The 20,880-nt window shown below is 38.0% G+C and overlaps 1 protein-coding gene across 5 annotated transcripts in view; it reads left to right on the forward strand.

Annotated features, from left to right (window-relative positions):
- LOC103722368 (molybdenum cofactor sulfurase) overlaps positions 1-20,880 on the forward strand; it is a 53,170-nt gene that overhangs the window by 14,211 nt on the left and 18,079 nt on the right. For all 5 annotated transcript variants that reach the window (XM_008812902.4, XM_008812904.4, XM_026810504.2 and 2 more), the window contains 6 exons: positions 890-992; positions 7,370-7,486; positions 8,538-8,615; positions 8,792-8,893; positions 10,678-10,771; positions 18,524-18,634. In XM_008812902.4, the coding sequence (XP_008811124.2) occupies positions 890-992; positions 7,370-7,486; positions 8,538-8,615; positions 8,792-8,893; positions 10,678-10,771; positions 18,524-18,634 (605 nt within the window). The remainder of the gene's footprint in view (positions 1-889; positions 993-7,369; positions 7,487-8,537; positions 8,616-8,791; positions 8,894-10,677; positions 10,772-18,523; positions 18,635-20,880) is intronic.

The following is a 20,880-nucleotide window of genomic DNA, read 5'->3' on the forward strand; positions in this document are numbered from 1 at the left end:
TAGAGGTGAAGCTAATTTGACGCAGAGTCAGTTTGAGATGGAGCCAATTTGAGGCAGAAATGTTGGTTGAGGCCAAGCGTCATGCCTCAAGCAACCAAGAGGGCAACCTTCCTTTAAAGTAGAATTGTTTAAGATATGATTATTTGAGGCGGCTCACTTGACCAAGGCACTCTAAATAAATTGCGCCTCAACAGCTGCACTCTACTTCTACTGCTGGCTGAGGAGAAACTAAATTACTTTAGATGAGGGATTTGTGTCATTGGCACCTGACTTTCTGTGCTATGTTGTGCCTAGCTCAAACAAAGCCCTTTTTTCAGAAAAAGGGACCTAAAGCTAATTGTTAGTGTAAAAAGTCTAAAGAGGATGTAATAGGTGTCATGCTGACCCAACATCTGGTGCTAGTATGAGCTGGCCAGCATGCACTGGAACCTAAAACATGCTTAAAATATCTTAATTTTCAGAGCCAAATCAACATTGTTTGTATTCACTTAAAAAGTCATCAGCCATCACCTTGACATCATTTATTTTCATTTTCTTTTGTATTAATATTGTAATATGTAGTCTCCCATGCTACCTAACATGGATATATCTGGATCTCAAATAGCTGAGACAACTTGGTATTTATCATACTCATTATAACCGTTCATGTTGTATAATTGATCTACAATAAAATTTATCTAAGTTGTCCTGAAAACAACTTGCTGATTACTCTCTTTAAGATTTATTTTGAAGTAATTATGTGCTGTTGAATTAACTAGGAACTGAAAATCTGGTTTCTTCTTATTACTGTTCATGGGCAGAGCAGACATTTTGTATTTGTTCTGTTGTGGTTGAGTGCTAATGCACTAGTGAACTTGTAATGACTTTAAACATTATCATTCCCTTGTAGGCATACAACATCTCTGGCTGCTTATGTGAGAAACATGATGATGGACTTAAAGCATGAAAATGGAGTGAATGTTTGCACAATCTATGGAAGAGACATTGCTAAGGTTAGTTGCGGTAAAGAAGTAACTTGCTGACAATAAATTCACTCTTATTTTTATGCTTGCCTATTTGGGGAACTCTTAACATCTTGTTCACTTGTTTGACTGCTTTGTAAAATTTAGTAATTAGTACCCCACATGGTCAACAATTTATATTTGGTCCTTGTGCGCAGGCCTGTTTTGTACATAGTTATAGCTATTTTGCACGCATATGCACACACACACAGGCTAGTGATTAAACATAAACTATTAATCGGAATCAAGCACCGAGCATAAGGACTAAACATAAAATGTCAATCAACTCAAGGGGCGGACTTCAGTTTCCCCAATTATTTATGGACAACTTCTCGTTGGTTGCTATATTGCAATGCTTCCATGGATGTCGATGTTAAAATTTTGTGGTTAGAGATGATGTTTCTAGGTTCTTCTTTGTTTATTCAACCTTTTTGGTAATTATATAATTTTCATCTACTTTGTCTTTAGTAATATGCCTAGTAGTTTGCATATAACCTCCTCCTTTATTGTTACTAGCATCTGGCATGTGCAATGCCCAAATAGGGCATTGGGGACCAAAGGCATGATATAAAATAAGAAAGAAAGGATTATTACTTTCATCTCACAAATGTGTGAGTCTAATCCCGTGAAAGATTTGTCACCGAGAGAGGCCCCAGGACTCTAATATGTGCTTTAAAGCAAGAGAAGTATTAATACTCTAATTTATGGAAGCTTTTTTCCTCTCTCTCTTTTAATCATGCCCATGCCCTCAAAATTAAAAATTGTCCAGAAAAGGGAGAGTTTGGCTACAAATGGTCAGTCCAGCCAAAAAGGTCCTCTTATTCAATTAGTAAATATTCATGCACAATGACCTCTATTTCTAATATTTACAAATAATGAAATAAAGATTCTAACCCCAATAGGCCCTTTTCTTTGAGCTTGACCAAGAAAATAATGACCCTTAATTGATGATAGTGGTCAAGTGAAAAAAGAAAACTTTCAGAGGATCAATGACAACAGTTAGGTGACTGATAGCATAATGACAAATACACCTTTAAGTCAAATTAGTGAGGTAACTCTGAACTCTTCCTCATTCTTTAAACACCTTTAATATTTAGTGTACGGCATCTCAACTTTATAAATGCAAGAGACATAAGAGATTACAAACTATTTGTTCTCTCATCTCCTCCCTTAGTTTCTTTGGTGCTACCACCAACTCTACTTATGCTTGGCTTGTTAGCAAAAATTCTGTTTTGAACCCTTCATCAGTCCTACATGTCCTAGCAAGTCTGTTATTAGGTGGGATAGAATTATTGCATCTACTTTCACCCACCTAGCCACTCTTAGCTCCATGGGTAGTGCCTAGCCTTCAACTTACCACCAACTCATTACCTAAGAGGCGGCTTAGCAACTCTCTCATAAGTCAAAACTTGTTCACCCATTACTTTGTATTGGAAATCGTTCGCAAGGGAGATGTTAGGACGATCATCTAATGATAAACCTTCACCATGTCGTCTAGCCATGGTTCATCATACTAGACTACATTGTCCCCTACCAGGTATACAATATCACAATGGATACTCGGTAAGTGGGAGCTGTACAAAGTGCCGATACCATGAATTGATCAGTTAAAACTTGAGGAAGGGTTCAGCTAGGAGGGAAGATGAAAACCCGCTGCTTCTTCCCTTAAAACTGACCTAGCCCGCCTTTCCCTCGGAGAAAAGGTGATTTCAGGCAAGGATTTTTGTGCCGTTGGGATGGGATCATATTGTTGATACTTGATACTGTACCATTCCAACAAGAGATCAGGACTTGAGACATCTACAGAACAGTGACACTCTCTTGAATAAGGAAATTTTGACGGTCTTGGTTGCATCCTGACATTGGGACAATTCGGGATACAACTTTTTTTTCTTTCTTTCTTCATGTTGTTGTTGGATGTTTCAAACTTTCAATACATCCTAACCATATTGTCCCACCGTAGTACTGTACTATCCTGAAGCAAATTGGGATGGGGTATGGAATCAAGATCTAAACTATTGATTCAGGTAAGTCAAAACTTGAATATCATCCTTGCTGAAAGTTGACTGGAAGATTGGAGCTCAACACTTCTGTTGGTGCCATATGTTAAACCCTTACTGCGCCCCTAGCCAAATAAGCTATCATGCCCCAAACCCAATACTTAGGTCGGCCACGTGACATGGCGGCATGCTCTCCTAGGGCATAAACCTAGAGGGCACTCGAAGCTGATAATCTGAACCAGAACATGTAATAATAGAAAATAAGAAATTAAAGTAGACTAAATATTTCACTATTCACTGATAATTAGAGTTGTCCAAAACACAAGGTTCAGATAGATTCATGATTAGATACAAAAATCTAACTAATAATCTCTTGTTAAAAGTCATGGTTCAACCCTATTAAGCTAGGTGTTCTATGGCTTTGAAAAAAGAGACGAGATAATAATGGGAGCTAACAGCTTAGTAAGGAATCCCCACACACACATCAACATGAATAAGATAACAGTTTAAGTAAATATAAAAATGCTAAAAAAATAATAAGATACATATGTCAACTATTTGGTAACTGAACGATTGTTTAATAGATCTAGTTTACATATCCTTCATGTATAATAATATCAGCATGGATATCGATGTTAATTAGTATAAAAAACTCAAAAGTATGCAGTATATCATCAAAATAGCAGTTTTCAGTATGCACGTGATATATCACCAGATCAACAGTTCCATTCAGCTACAGTTTAGTTAAACTACTACTATTGTCATCATCGTCGTCATCGTCATTATTATTATTTGGTTAGTATGTGTTGGATCTGACTTTTCTAGTATTTGGACTAATCATGATCACGCTCTAGCCCGTGACTGGCAAATCATAGTATCACATTCCTACCCATGGTGAGGCTATTCTCATGCTCAAGTCCGTGACTCGCAAACTATAGTACAATATCCTTGCCCATGGCGAGGTCATACTTAGTTCATGTACCATGTTCTTGCTCGTGGCAAGGCCATACTCAATATTGTGACAAATCCAAATACCAATTTTTTAATTATTGCATTTTTATAAGTTATTTATTCATGTTATATTTATGGTAATTAAGCATAATTTAAGACCATAATATACTATAATATATGTAAATATGAAATATCCACAATTATACCGATGGATTGTGCATGAGAATTTTTATAATTATTTATTTTAATCATTAGCATATGATACATGTATGTACAAAATATCCTTCGTCATGCAGACAATCATGTTTAGGGATCCTTACCTCTATCAATGGCCAAATCCAACCCAACACGTCAACTTGGCTCGTAGAACACCTAATACATCTGGTAATCTTAATGCCAATATATGGTGTAATAAAATCTAGAAACGAATTTCCTTGTTGGTTTAAATAAATATAGTCTAATTTTCAAATTTTCTAAATTTCAAAATCTAGCTCTCCAACCTATCCCTAGCCTAGATTTCTTGCAGCCTAATAACAATAATTAAATTAAGAAATTAATGGACTAGAAATTACCTTAGTGAGTTGGGGAGAGATTCTATGCTAGTCTTCTCTGGATCCAACTGCTATCCACCTACACAATTAAATCAACCTAGATTAGAAAAATTAGGGTAGACAGTAAAGTGGGAAATGACTCTCTGTTGAGGTCAATACTAGGGTGAGTGAGTGTTAGGTTTGGTTCGACTCAAGGTGTAGAGAGAGAAGTGGCAAAGAGAGAGAAAAAGAGAGAGAGAAGATGACGAGGCAAGAGGGTGAGGCAGGGGCCTTGGCCTATCTGCAGGGGACAAGAGAAAGGGGAGGGATAGAGAGAAGATGAGAGAGGAGAAGATGAGCGGCATGTGGTCGGGGCCATTGGCCGTTGCCTACGCACGACCATCGACCATCGGGAAGGGAAAGAAGGCCAAGAGAGGGTGAAACAGGGGATGGCCCTGTGCCATCCACTGAACACTCAAGCAAGAGGAAGAGGGGAAGAGAAAACAGGAAAGAGAGGAAGGGGAGGTTGGCTTATTAGTGAGGCAGTTGTGGACGTTGGTGATGATATGGATGGTGGAGATTTCAGCCGTAGAGGAAGAATATGGGACTTTTGAGAATCGGGGATTCTCTATGGCCCGATGAATGGCAGACAATGATCGACTGGTCTCGATGAAAGGGAATAGAGGGGGAGAGAGAGGAGTTAGGGGAGGAGAGATTGAGGGAGAAGAAAGGGGTTAGCGCTTAGTGGTGAGGGCTTGAGTGAGGGTTAAATAGAGGGGGAGGTGGTGGCCTCTCTCTCCTCTGGTTAGTCGATGGCTAGTTGATGAGCCCGAGGACAGGCGGCGAGAGCCACAAAATTTAGCGGGTGCTATAGGGTTTGGTGGACATCGCTATCAGTGTTTACATGGCAGGGCGTGTTCACATGCTTCACATGAAATAGGAGATGTCCCCTTTTTCGTGCTAGTTATCACATAAGCCCCTTGTGAAAGGAGTGTTTTACAATCTTCTTTGCTTCTTTTCATATTTCATTGCCTTTTTACCATATAAGAATGCATGGAGTATAGAAGCACCATCAAAATTATGGCATGAATATATTTCTTTTTCATAGCATTTGAGTTTTTGTCATTTATACAAATTAATTTTTTTTAATTATAAATTGTATGTATTATGTTGTGTAATGGCATTAGATTTAAAGCTGTAAAAAAATCAGAGAATTTTATAGAAATGGTAGTGCGGCAACATGGTTTGTTGAACCGGCCTGAACCGGCTGGGTCAGCATGTATCGTATTGGTACCGGTGCCAACCGGTACGATTCAGCTGTGGAAAACGATTCCGGCCAATTTTTGCTATGTACCGATGCGAACCGAACCGGACCGGTTCGCACTGGTACAAATCGGACCGGTGCGAACCGGACTAGTTCGTACCGGCCCGCGCGCAGGGAAAAACGCCCGCCCTGGAAACCACGCCCGCGCGCGTTTTCCTGCACTGGGAACCGCACCCGCCAGTTGAGAACTGCGGCCGCACAGGCGCGTGGGGCAATGCGCCTGCCCCGCGCGGGATATTTAATGCCACTCTATGGCATTTAACGTGGGGTGCGCGTGGCCGTGCGCGCGCGGATAAGGTGCCGGTTTGGTACCGGTTTAAACCTGTACGAACCGGAACCGTATTGGTCTGGTAGGCGACCGGTACAGCGTACCTTGTGCGGCAATACAAATTGTTATGGTGTAAAATCTTGATGGTACCATATTCTGCATTTACGAGAAGAATGAAAGCCCTCTTAAGTTTTGAGAAGTGCTAAATAGAATTTTTACGATTAAAAAAGATAAAATCAAAATGGCATTACCTATGAGTTGAAAAAATGTGATGTATTATGGTCTAGAACTATATGATACCCATTTTCCCACATGCATTGAATAAATGCTGTCAAGAAATTCTACAAAAACCACAGAATATTTAATACATATATCTCTCGGAAATATCAAACTAAAATTCAATGAGGGAATTTATTCGAAGTTCACGTATATGCAGATATTAGGGCATTCGTGAATCACTGTGTAAGATATATCAGAGCTCAAGTAAAGCACTGCTTGGTTCAATTAATTATGGTTTTTTGCACATGAACATGTTGAGTCAATTCACTGCAAGGTGTACCACTGTCTATCTTAAGATGGTAACACAAACAAGTTACTTGAAAATCATTTTCGAACCAGCTTTTATGGGACAAGGTTTCTTATACTTAATTTCATCTGCACATCTGACACAATTGAGATTATAGAATAGGTTTTTGGATGGAAGCCTGAAACTTCAAAATATGTATTGCTTACACCAATCTATCGATGAACTGGTTGGAATTATAATTATTACTTATCTCGATTTGGTGCTGAAATAAGTCTATCTTACATTTATGCTATAAAAGGTCATGTGGCACAGGGGCAATATTCAGCAAAATACTTTACCTTCTGGACAAATTGGTATACCTTTTCCTCCTTAAAAAAAAATCTTTTCTGCTGTAGTATATTGGTTGTTCCATATTTATGAAGTATATTCTTTGTCTACTAAATTATAACAAACAAACTACCCCTGCAATAGATGATTCCTCTTTTCTGGTTTCTGTGACTTATCTGTCCGTTGTGTGGAGCTGTTGTTGGGCTCTAAAATTAATTTACCCATACAGGGAAAACTATATGCTTCCTGAGTTACTAGTAAATTTCTTAGAATTAAGTTTTGGGGTGTTAAAGTTTGCCTTCAAGATTTTTAATTAATTGGTCATGTTTCTTTTCGTTTACTGCAACTGTCATGTAGAAAGAATGTCAATCTTCTCTATATCATTTATTGTGGTTATCTTGACATTCTCGGCATTGCTTATTTTTACTTGTCTGTGTTCAAGGTATTGTCTTTGGACTTGGGTGCCACTATCACATTCAATTTGAGAAGAGCAGATGGCTCCTGGTATGGATATCATGAGGTGGAAAAGTTGGCTTGTTTATCAGGAATCCAGTTGCGGGTAAGGAAATGGATAGTGCTCGTCTTTTCTATTGTTCATTTTGTTTTCTTTCTCCCAGCAGATGCACCTGTCTTAGTGTTAGGTTTGTGGTTTCCCCTTCTTAATCATGGTTACTTGATGCATTTGGTGGTTGACTTTGGTACTTGATCTCAAATCTCTAGTTAACTTTTAAGGTGGATTTGCTTAGGTTGTGCAAGAGACTGTAAATGCTCTGTTTCCCTTGTTATGTGGTATCACCAAATGAGAGGAAAGTGTGGAGGAGGGGAAGCCATTAGAGAGGGTAGTGGGCGAGAAAGCAGGGGTACACCTTTTTTTGTAGAAATTCAAATATTTACAGTCACCGGGACCATTTTATAAGGTGATTTCAGGTAACCCAAAATATGGCCACGGCATTTTTTCCTATTTCCTCTTCTTTTATTTCCTTTCCACTTCTCAAAACTTTCCACTTTTGAGGTATATTACATATATGCAAGAGCTGGGCATCTAAACATGCATGAAAGGTCCAAGCCAGTCCTATTAAAAAGTTGAGCCAGACTGCTAGACCTTTAAATTGCTCTGGCTTGAAAAGGGAAAGCTATGGGTTGAACAGCTTCTAGTTAATAAGCTTGAGAGGTACGAATTGGTATTATGATTGTTTTGTAGGTGTAGTCATGTAACAAGGTCAATACTATTATTGAGAATCTTATCGAGGTTTAGAATTTTGGTTTAGCAGTACATTATCCTGGTCTTAGGACACGACATTTTGGTATTTTATTTCATCTCATGGTGTCTCAGCTGTGGTTGATTCATGGAGGAATGAAGATCAAGACAAATAAAGATAAATATGTTGAAATGCATATGTAGTTTATGGAATGAAAAGGGTCAGTTTTGTGACTTATGTAGATTTGTGAAATTATGGATGGTAACTAATAATATGCAGCGAGTTGATGTTTGTGTAATATATATTCTAGATCTAACAAATGTTTTTTGTATGATGGCTTTTTTTGAGAATAAAAATTGCAATTGAATGATGATATTTTGGTGTAATTCTTGCTTTATGATTTTACTGTAGACAGGTTGCTTCTGCAATCCTGGTGCATGTGCCAAATATCTTGGTTTGTCTCACTCTGATCTTCTTTCCAACTATGAGGTACTCTGATCTTAGCTTTTCGATGATTTTTATTGTTTTTTTCTTTTTGTTTTGGATGCTACTTTATTGAGAGCAGCATACAATGAAAGAAACTGTGCCTCATACCTTGTTAAATGATTATTTTAATTACCTTAATATACATTTATCTTTTATTCACATTCTATTTTCTACAACAGGCAGGCCATGTTTGCTGGGATGATAAGGATGTATTACATGGAAAACCAACAGGTGCCGTTAGGATATCCTTTGGTTATATGTCCACATTTGAAGATGCAGAGGTAATTTTTTTTCCTCCTATTACTTATATTTTCAGTTTCTTGCAAGCTCTTTTTTTTTTCAGTTTCTTTTCATTTTTTTATACTTGGTAAATTTGCAATTAAATATTCATATTGCATATAAGCATACTTGTTAGACATTTTTGGAAGTTCTGCTGTGCGAGATTCTAATGATCTCTTGGTGCATAAAATCTGTACTTTTTTAATGCTGTAGAAAACGCATGCTGTTATAAGACTAGTTGTTTAGCAGCGTAGAATGCCTTTATGTTTTTACCATTATATTTTAACCAGAGAACTCATCCTTCCTTGTCCATCTAGGACCCGCATTATGAATCCTATTCTTATATACACTCAGATATGAGGTGGTTTCAGAATAAGCTTTTTCAGGTCAATTCTTTATGTCATCTAGCTTTCTCCCATGACAATTTAAGCTTCTTTTCGACATCTTCTAACTTTTGTTTTAACCTATTTACTTCCTAGGGAATTGTTGCACCAGTCCACTGCATCCTGTCCCTAGCATTACCAGTTTAATCAGTTTGTCTTCATTTTATCCATGTTGCTCCTTAGTTTAGGAACTCACTTCAAAATTCTCTATTTTACAGCATCTCATGAATATTGTTTCTTAGCACCTCACACTGTAGAGTGATGCTGGTTTTAACAATGTCTTACACAACCACCTGCATGACTGTCAATACTTAAGTTTGACATCATCACATACGTTCAGTTTCCTTAAACCTGCAAGTCCATTCACCAGATTTTTGTATCTTAAATCTTTTGTCTAAGGGAGATTTGTATATTCATTCCTGGGTATTCTTATCTGTAACTTGCTTTTTACAGTAACCTATGACAAACTTTTTTATGGAGTAAATTGCTCTATTATTATCATTTTAACACATCCTTGTTCCAGTTGATTTGAATCTCAAGAGAATTTCTAGATAATTTCTGGAATTTTGTCTCCTTTTGATTTCTGAGTAAAAGAAGGAAAACAATTTTCTGAATTGAAGGTCACTGTTATTTCTTGCCAATTGTTTTCCATCTTTAAGGGGCAGCGCATCTAATGACTGAAGTTCATTGTAAGGAATTAAACATCAACACGCCAAAGGGTGATTCAGGTTAAAGGCATTGCAAGCAATTTGTAAATTTTGACAAATTATATTTTCATCCATAAATCCAATTTCTGTATATGGGATGTAGAGAACTACATTTCCAATTCTAACGGAAAACATGAACATGAAAAAGGGGTGCAGTTCTTATATTCTTCTTAGATGATATTAGAAATACTAAAAAAATGATAGAGACTCCTTGAATATGATGACCCTATTTATGGTTACTCATCATCATATTCCGTTACATCATGGACAACATATAACATACTGACCACCATGGCATTTGATATAGCGTAACTTGCGTGTTGCTAGCTCAAATATTCTTTCCCTTTCCTATATGAAGGTAATTATAAACAAAGAAGAAGCAAATCTTCTTGTCAAACATGATATATGCCAATCATGTACCACTTTGTTCAAACTTCAAAGTTAATCAATGTAAATGGTTCCCTCTTTTTGATCACGAATAGCAAGATTTTAAGATGTTTAGATACAGGCATGGCTCAAATTTATTAAAAAAATAAGAGTCTTCAATGTTCAATTTATGTTGCCTTAATCTCTTCGCTGATATCTCTAGATATAGAGCATATGTCATGGTTGTAGTTTGAAGAAACTATCATCCACAATTCTTCTTTCTTTTCATGGTAATTATTTTCATAACACCTTATTTGTATTTTTTTGCAGAAATTTTTGAGTTTTTTAGAAATATCTTTTGTAGCAAAGCATAAGTCATCCAATGGTAAATGTCAACTAAGCACTGAGGCAGTTCCTTTATCAGGTAAATTATCTTCATAGTATGGGCTGACTTGTTTTCTTTGACATGGTAAATTTCTCCGTCTACATTTCTTTAGTGTATGAAAATACTTGTTTTTGTTGTGGTAATTGTCGGGGTAAGTCAGTTTCTCCCTTATACTGCCTCTCGCGAATTGATACATCTGTTACTGTTTAGAAAAGTATTATTGTAAAATTGTAATTGCTATCAAGTCAATAGATCACAAAATATGAGAGTAGTCATGTCTTGTAAATGATATATTAGAGATAGAATGGGAGGGAAGGGGCCTATGCCCTTCGTTGTTTTCTTCCATTAACATATGTAAGATGTATGTTTATTGTACACAAGTTCTCTGAAAAGGATTTGGAGAATCCAAGAATTCTGTGTTTCTTCCTTCTTCCTCATAAAAAATAGTAATAGTTACATATCAAAGCAAGTATTCTCCATTACATAGTGTTTATATTTTTGGCATGGTTATTACATTATACTAAAAGCTGAGGATATAACTTAACAAAGCTTTAATCCTAAACTAATTGCGGTTGGCTACACGAATCCTTTTCTTTAATTTGCTCTATTTAGGGCCACGCTGTTTGAATGATGTAGCAATATCAAATCTTTCCTTACTACTTTGTCCCATGTGATTTTCGATCTACCTTTATCTCTCTTTTCTTCTATATATATCAAATTAATCCTGCATATTAGTGCATCCCTTGGCATACATGGTATATGTCCAAACCATCAAAGTTATCTTTGTCTCAATTTGTCCTTAATTGGTATTACATCTACCTTTTTACAAGTGATTTCATTTCTTATTCTGTCTTTTCTTGTATTACTACACATCTATTTCAACATTCTTATATCAGCTACACTCATCTTGTGCACCTAATTTCTAACTACCCAATATTCTGTACCATAAAGCATAGTTGGTTGTCTGGTTGTCCTTTATTTTTTTTTTTTAACTTGGTAGGTATTCTACGATCACATAATATACCAGCCGCACTTCTCAATTTTATCCATCTGCTTTAATCCTATAAATAGCATTATCTTCAATCTCCTCTTACTTATAAATAGTCGATCATAAATACCAAAATGATCACTCTTAGGAATTTCATGATCCTCAATTTTTTCTCCACTTTTATCTCTATTTCTAATTTTATTAAAACTATATTCATGTATTCCATTTTGGTCCTACTTAACCTGAAACCGTTAGATTCTAGTATATCCTTCATAACTCCAAACTTAGTTTTATCCGCAACCTATATCATCTGCAAATAGCATGTACCAAAGAATATCGTCCGGAACAGGGTCTGCGGTACTGATGGTACCGATGAAGACCGATTTCGGTACGGTATCGGTACCGAACCGGTTGAGATAAGGAAAAACAAAAAAAAAATGCCGACGCACAGACGCGCGTCCGCGTTACCATAGAGTGGCATTAAATGCCACTCTTTGCGGTAATTAAAGCCCACGCGGGGCAGCCCACGTGGGGTTGCTGCCCCGCGTGACGAGCCCGCGCGGAGAATTGCGGCCAGCGCGGGGAATCGCGTGAGGGCGCGGTTCCTTGCGCGTGGAACGCGAGCGGGCGCGAGCGGGCTCACGGTTCCCCACTCGCCCGGGTTTTTTTTTCTTTATTTTTTTTCTCTTCTTCTTCTCGAACCCTCCTTCCCCTCTCCTCCACTCTTCTCCTCTCTTTCCCGGTTCCCCCCATTCTCCCGCGAGCAAGGAAGGAAGAAAGGTCCCGCCCGCGAGCAAGGAAGAGAGGTCCTCCTTCTCCCGGTACTTGCCTTCTCTTCTTCTTCTGTTACTCTTTCTTTTCTTCTTCCTCTTCTTCCTTTTCTTCTTCTCTTCTTTCTTCCTCTTCTTCCTCCTCTTCTTCCCCGCTTCTACCGGTGCCGGTCGCACCGGTTTCGGTTCGGTATCGGTTTTCACAATCGAACCATACCAAAAGCTGTCGGCACCAGTTCGGTACAGCCAGAACCGACCGGTTCCGGTCGGTTCGGCAGACCCTGGTCCGGAATATACTTAGTAAGCTTATCCATAACTAGCACAAAAAGCTAAGGACTTGTATCATTGGTGTAAATCTAGGATAGACCAACAAATCCCATTTATCATCTGCTTTCATAAGGTTAAATGATTTATGGTATATCTTGAGATTGTCTTTTGAGCTTGTTGCTAATAATGTTATTCATTATTGGGGCTATTTCTTTGCTATCTTTAAAATTTCTCTAGCAGGAACCCAAGCCTCTTCTAAAAGCCTTTAAAAAAATCTCTCACGAAATAGTATCTTGAACCGTGTGACCTGCAAGTACAACTAGGTGAGTTATGCATTTATGGGGAATAGAGCTGCTCTCTTACTCCAAGGCAGTACCAATGATGGCGTGTTGTCAGCCCCTCTCATCCATGTCCTCTCAAACTATGGGAAGTGGTAATTATCAGAGGTGCTAGTAGCCGTGTTAGCTTAAAAAATATCTCTAATAGGAACCCAAGCCTCTTCTAGAAGCCCTTAAAAAATCTCTCACGAAATAGTCGTGACTTGCAAGCATAACTAGTCGAGTTCTGCATTTATGGGGAACAGAGCTGCTCTCTTACTCTCGGGCAGTACTAATGGATGGCGTGTTGGCTGCCCCTCTCTTTCATGTCCTCTCAAATTATGGGAAGTGGTAATTATAAGAGGTGCCGGTGGCCATAGTGGCTTAGTCCATTTTCTAGCAGAGGTTGACCCTCTTAATGCCGATTTTTAGATGTGTGATAGTTGTTTATGGTTAAATCTTAAATCGAATATGGGACATCACAGGAGAAATGTGCATTGCCTCGAAGAGCATGAAGTCTATTTTATGGCCGGTGAGTTGTTGGCCTTGAAATTTGGTGCTAGAAGTTTGGATTCCAATAGCCATCAATCAGACAAGGGAAGGGCAAGATTGGAGTTAAAGAGGAGGGATGCTGTCGTGAGGATGAAACCAGTAGTTTGTTTCCAATTGACAAGTTGGATGGGTTAGAGTGCATGGTTGGAGTTCTAGATGGGGTGACAGGTGGAATTATGGTCAAGATACTGGAACCTATGTGGGGCTGCGGGGGAGGGAGAGGAGGAATAGATGTGTGGTGTGCGGGATTTCGCAAGAATGAGGAGATTTAAGACTTGAGAGAGGATGATGAAAGATGTTTAGAGGTGCATGGGGAATTGATTCGTCGGTGTTTGATATGAGAAGATTGCAAGATCTTTGTTGTGGTTGAGGGATAAGAGAGATAACCCACTATAGGCAAAAACTTTTGAGTGGTAAAGTTCGTAGATAATAGTTGTATCCTTCCAATGAAAAATGCTTAGAAAGCCATCTAAATTTAGTATATACCAAGGTCTTCAATCTCGATACAAGTACCATACCGGTACATAACTGATTCAGTACAATACCGGTTAATATGGTATGAATATGCACCAAGGTTCACTGTTTTGGTACCGGACCCTGTACTAGTATCATCCTATTATAGTGTCAATATATGGTACAGTACATTAAGGTTTGGCATACCAAGTGTCGGTATGTATAGTATAGTATACCGATTCAATACTGGTACTGTACAGTACGTCCGATACGGTATGATATCAATCGGCACAGCAAACTTTGACTATGCACCTTGTATCAAAACAACCATTGAATCATTTTTCTCACTTTTTAACTCAATACACCGTAGTACACCGCACTATATGTTAGTACATCTCGGCCTCAATACTAGGCAATATAGGGTGGTACGGGCTTTGTAACGATCCAAACATGAGTCTCGTACCAGTTTTCACTTGGTACGGTACGGTATGCCTTATATCGGCCGGTATGACTGTACATTATGGATACATCTAAATTGCTTAAACAAGAGAGATTACAAGATCTTTTAGTGGTTGAGAGATAAGAGATATGAACCCACCTATAGGCATAAACTTTTGAGTGTTAAAGTACATAGATAATTATTTAGTCATATCCTTCCAATTAGAAATGCTTAGAAAGCAATCTAAACATACTCTGCACAATGGATCATGATCTAAAAACATCTAAATTGCTTAAAACAAAAAAAATGATATATTATTTCTTACTTATTCATCATTTAGTCATACATATGTTTTCTGATAAGAAGATTTATGCATGGCTGGACATATAAATTGAAAGACAATTTTGTTGATCATGAGCTAGATAACATAAAGCATATATGAACCAAATTTAGTCGGTCTGGATAGTTTAGATCTGTATCTCAAGTCAAAGTATTATTTTTTACTATTTAAAATTATTCTTTTGGTGACCATGGTATTTATATTTAAGAAACTTCATGAACATTTGATCTTTGTTTGTTCTGAGATTTGCATATTATGATTATTAATCTAAGACGGATGTAGTAGCATGAAATTTTTATTAAGGGTGTCACACCTGCACTCCACTTTAGAATCTCTTAGGAAACTTGCTGAAGCACATACATACTCAATTCTTTGTCTAAATTATTTTCTGCTCCCACACCTGAATATATTCCTACACCACTTCTTGCTAACTAAGATTTTGAAGGTCCATCATAATTTTTGTGATGCTATGAACATAATATACATAGAGTCAAAAATAGTGTTCTTTTTTTTTTTTGATAGGAAAAAGGAATGTTCTTTGGTGCTTTGGTGTAGGATTTCCTCATTGATGGATAAATAGTTCTACTGCTGTAACTACAGCCAAGTTGGCATGTAGCAAAATAATGCTTTGCTCGTGATGTCCATGACATACGCCTCAATCAATATTTTGGGCATGTCTTGCCTTGTGTGCTCTTGCTCTTATAACTAGGGATGTGGACAGTTCAGATCAGGTTGGTTTAGGGGTATTTTTGAAACTAAACCGACTTAAATCCGTTTCTTAAAACTGAAACCAAAATTGAACCGACCTAATACGAAAACCGGTTCAAACCAAACCAAAAAATTCGGTTTGGTTCAGTTCGATTTATCGGGTTAGAAGAGTAAGAGAGAAGAAGAGGGAAAAAAAGATGAGGGAGAAGAGAGGTCTAGTGGCTTCGCCGGTTGCAGGGGATTTGGCGGTGGTGATGGTGGCAAGGCTTGGAGGTGCCAATGTAGCAAGGTTGTGCATGGGTGATGAGAAGTGAAACAAATGGGAAGTTGGCCGGAGATCTTGCCATTTGATCACCTAGGCTCGCATGCTAGCTAGACCCGCAATGGATGGAGGGTGGGGTTGGTCCAACATCCAATCACACCAAGGGTTCAATGAGGCGAACTAAAATAGATGAGCAAGGGTGAAATAGGGAGAGCCTGGGCCTGGACTAGATTTTACCTATGTGATCAAGGGAGAGCAAGGGGTGAAACAACGATGAAATAGGTAGAGCAAGGGCGAGCCCGAAACAACGATATTACTTGAGGCATAAGACTAGAATTGTTTGATCAGACGAGTTTTTCTTCACCGGTCGGTGTCGAGGTTGGAGGGCTTAGGCCTGGATGGCTAGGAAGATGATGACAATGACAAGAGCCACGATGGCGACGGCAAAGGAGACTCTAGAAATCGATGCCATCTCGACCAAATAGTAGAGACAAGAGCCATCCACCATGAGGAGAGAGATTTCTGCCGCCATCGCATTGACCCTCGATCTCTCTCTCCTGCTTGACGAAGAGAAGTTGTCCACCACGAGGAGAGGAGAGGGAAATAAAGATGGTACAATAGGCAAGAGTGACAGCTAGGGTTAGAGCCTTAAAATATTGGGAGGACTCAAAAATGTTGGGATTAAAATGGTTGAAGGGCACTGGTTCCGTTAAGTCCCACATCGACTATTTATATGATACTTTCTCCCTTTAAAAGAAAGATCCTCACAAGCCCTATCGTCAAGCTTGGTAGCTAGAGCTTGGTTTGGGTGTGACTATTATGTCGGGTTGGCTTGCCTATTCTGAGTTGGATAATACATATGAGAGTTGGTTCGATTCAAGTTGGTTTTTTCTTAACTTAAACCAAAACTGAACGGATTTTTTCGGTTCCAAAAAATTCTAAACCGAAACCAGGCTGAGTGTAGAAAAACCCTATCCAAACCAAACCAAAATAACCTACTCGGGCCAGTTTTGCGGTTTGGTCGGTTTTCTTGCACACCCTTACTTGCAACACTTGCAATCCATGCAGCATTAAATTTAAGCTATTAATCTAGCAGCAACGTTTCATTAGATTAAGTCCATATGTAAGCTTTTGTTCTAAGAATGAGAAAAGAATCTGGCTCATTTTCTTCGGCAGGTTCCTTGCTTGCCTAAGAATACTTTATCCAGGAATTCTACACCAAAATGTCTAGAGGACTGACATCAACATGACTGCCATTTTTGAATCTTCTCAGTCTTCAAAATTCTACTAAGGGTTGTGCTTTGTAACTGATCCCATCGTTAATGAAAAAGGGGCGGGTGATGATAATGATGATGAAGTGCTAAGTGATTGACCTATAAATTGTTAAAAAATGTAGATGCATTATAAATATGAAAATTATAAAATAACAAAGAGGGAATTTGATAAAAAATGTGGACTGTTGAAGATCATATCAAAGTAAAAAGTAAAGCATATAAAGAAAAGCCATTGGACATTGTTGCTATTTTCAGATCTATTTTCTACACTTATTGGGAACCAACATGGGACTCATTTTATATCATATCTTTAATGTTAGAACATGAGAAATGCGTGATAAATATGGCGCATCAAATGAACAAGAACAACAAACCATCTCGAACAGCCTTTTCATCATGTAGAAGTAGCTACTGAAGACATCTAACTTGGGGGAGGAAAAAAATCACCTAGTTTGTCATTGATTTCAAGAACAAGATTGCATAACTGTAATCACTTCTGCTAATTGAGTTTACATAAGCAAAACAAGGGGAAAGCTTCTTTTGTTGGCTAGATTATTTCTATTGTGTGAACCTTCTTGTTCCAGCATGTATACTTTATAATTCTTGGGCATATGTTATGAAAAGAATAAATTTATTTCTCAACCTTCCTAAGGACTTGGAACTTCTCATCTTTCAAATTCTTGAGATGATAGGCTCATACACATGTTGCACAGACTAATATGAGGGCATGATTTAGAAATTCAAATCATGGTATGAGTATCAAGAGGCTAATATATTATCAGGAGCATGGTATGCTGTACTGATTGGTATCGGTCAGTATCAGACGTATTGTACCGGTACCGGTGCACTAGTGTCGGTACATCTGGCGTACCGCATACCGTACCGTACCGACACTCGGTATGCCTATGCTAGTGCGGCACCGGTACGGGGTTCGGTACCGGTATAGCAAACCTTGATCAGGAGTATTTTTTGGTTCGGAAAAGAATGGAGATTGGTGTTCTTAACCATATGTAGTACTGAATTGTTGCATATCTTTTTCTTACTTTTTAATTCTTTGTACTCATTGTGCAAGGATTATGTAGAGATGTTGTGGGCAAAAAACAGGGGCATATTTTGCAAGATGAACTCAGATTTAAATTGAAAATAAAAACAAAGGGAGAATGAAAGGTAGGAGAGACCTAAAATAATACTCTAATCGCTTGCAATAGAGGTGATATGGCCCTAAAAAGGAAAGAATCATAAATGACGTAGAATCAGGGAACAACCTAAATAGGTGAAACAAGGGAATGTTGGTAACTATTTTATTAATCATATAGTGATGTCTGGTTCTAGTTTATCTTTCATCATCTTAACCAATTAATAATTTCATGGTAATATTTCTTTTACATGGATTAACATATGTCATCATATTCATGTTACAGGCATTGGTTGGCAGCAGTTGGCAGGGAATGTCCAACTGAAATCCATCATGGTTTACCCTGTAAAATCCTGTGCAGGATTCAGCATGTATAGTTGGCCGCTAAGCAATATGGGTATCCAATTCTCTTCTTTGTTTCAAAATGCAAATGGGTTTTTTCTTTGTCATAAATATGGATGATAAATAGATTTTCGTTTCGTCTAGATTTATGTAAGTTTCCAGTAAATATATTGACCAACATGATGTAACATTGCATAGTGTTTATTAGTGGTCAATAGAAAAGCATGTTTTCTTTTTCTATACACATTATCACTAAACTAAGGTCTCAAATACTAGTAGTGGAACTTCTACTGGTTTTCTGCCAGAACGGTACGATACCAGGTACCAAGGTCCGCCGTACCGGTACCGGTCGGCGTACCGGCGGCGTCCCGTACCGGTACGAAACCGATCCCGTACCGGTCCCGTACCGGTCCCGTACCGGTCCTTCAACAATAAATTACCGGTACCGAATTTCACGCTGATCCGGTACCGTTCCCAGGCCGGACCGGTACGTACCGGCCGGTACGGACCGGTACGGCAGACCATGCCAGGTACCAAGATACAATATGGACAGTCTTGTACTGACACTATGTACCAATGCTAGAAACATGCCGTGAAGGTACAATTCTGTTCATATCATCCCATTCTGGCGGTACTTGAAACCTTGCTTCGAATGTACTCTTGTGACTGCTCTAGGTTGCACAAGATGTCAAATGACGCAAACTCTTTGAAGGAACACAAGAAAGCTGAAAAAGGAAGGAAGAATAAGCAGGAAAGAAAGAGTAGAAAAGAGTAAAAGACAAGATCAGGAAGAATATCACGTCTTTTAAAATAATTGAGGGACCGCAATTATGAATTAATAGGCAGGCAATGCACTTCATGGTGTGACCATAAAGCCCTCAGTTAGTGGCTGGCTATCTCATGGGTATGAACTACTATGATGTATCATAGGCTAATAGAAATAATTAAGATTATAACCTGCAGTATATGGTACAGTGGCCAAGATAGGCTATATAAAATATTTAACCTGAAATATTAAATGTTAACCCAAATAAGTACATTCTAATCCATCTTTATTATAACATATACGTGTTCTAATGCTTACCTCATCTGAGACATCCTCGCTCTCTGATCTTTCAAAATGATATTCTTGTTAACATTTTACAGATGTGTTCATGTTTTAGGTGGATTTCATGTTGCATGAACACCAGATTCATGCACTAGAACATGGATCTAGGATCAAAATCGGGTTTTTCTCAAAAACTTGCTCATTATTCTTCGATAATGTATCAAATATATTATTTGTTTGTTTAAATTGCCTGTTTTGTGTTGTTTCATCTCGACAATCTTTAGGATTATTCATTAGTTCGCTAATTTACAATAATTATATTGTTTCTTAGTCACCTTATTAATTTTCATGCTTAATAGCTATAATAATCTTTTTTTAAGAATACTAAGGTCCGCCGAACTGGTACCAGGAACCGTACCGGTCGGTGTCCGGTACGGTTCGATACTGGTTCAAACCTATACCATGTTGGTATGGGTAGGGCGCGTCGGTTCCATATTGATACCTAATTTTTTTTGGAGTTTTCAAAATTTTTTAATTAATAATTATTTTTTTAAAACTTTTTCAATAATTTTAGGTCTAATTTTATATTTTTTTGATATTTTTTTGATGCTTTTTAATGTTTCTATGATATTCCGGTTTAACCTAAATGATATATCTTATTGTTTTAAAATGATACAAATCAGAAAATGATTAGTGAGATATTGCATGCTACAATAAACAACATAAAATATTCTCAAATCAAGTAGTGATATAAAAATTAAAAAATAATACAATCTATTATATACATTTAAAGTATAACATACATACCTATATCTAAAATCGGATTGAGTGGTGATGCCTCTCGTGGATATCTGGATCATTAGCATATTCAGGAGGTACCTTAGCCCATCCCATTAACCAAGCGGCTTTGTAGTCTTGTACGTTCATCCCATAAGGAACGCACGTTAGGTTATAAGCACTCTCAGATCTTTCGATGAAGCTCTGGCTCTGAAAGGTGTCCTTTGGCTGATAATATGGCTGGAAGGAGCTCATCCGGATATGTCGGTAGTAAAATCCGACCTGTAAGATGCTCCGGACTGTGTAGGATAGTCACCACTAGAAGATGTCTCAGACGTACTATATCCATATTCGTATTTGTATGAGTCATAAGCTGTCTGTGGCTGCAGATAATAGGATCTATTATACGACTTAGAACCTGATACGTCTATGGATCCTACTCTACGTGCGAGGTCATCTGCAGCTGTATCGTGTCC

This window comes from Phoenix dactylifera, chromosome 9 (assembly GCF_009389715.1).
Source record: "Phoenix dactylifera cultivar Barhee BC4 chromosome 9, palm_55x_up_171113_PBpolish2nd_filt_p, whole genome shotgun sequence".
Lineage (NCBI taxonomy): Eukaryota > Viridiplantae > Streptophyta > Magnoliopsida > Arecales > Arecaceae > Phoenix > Phoenix dactylifera.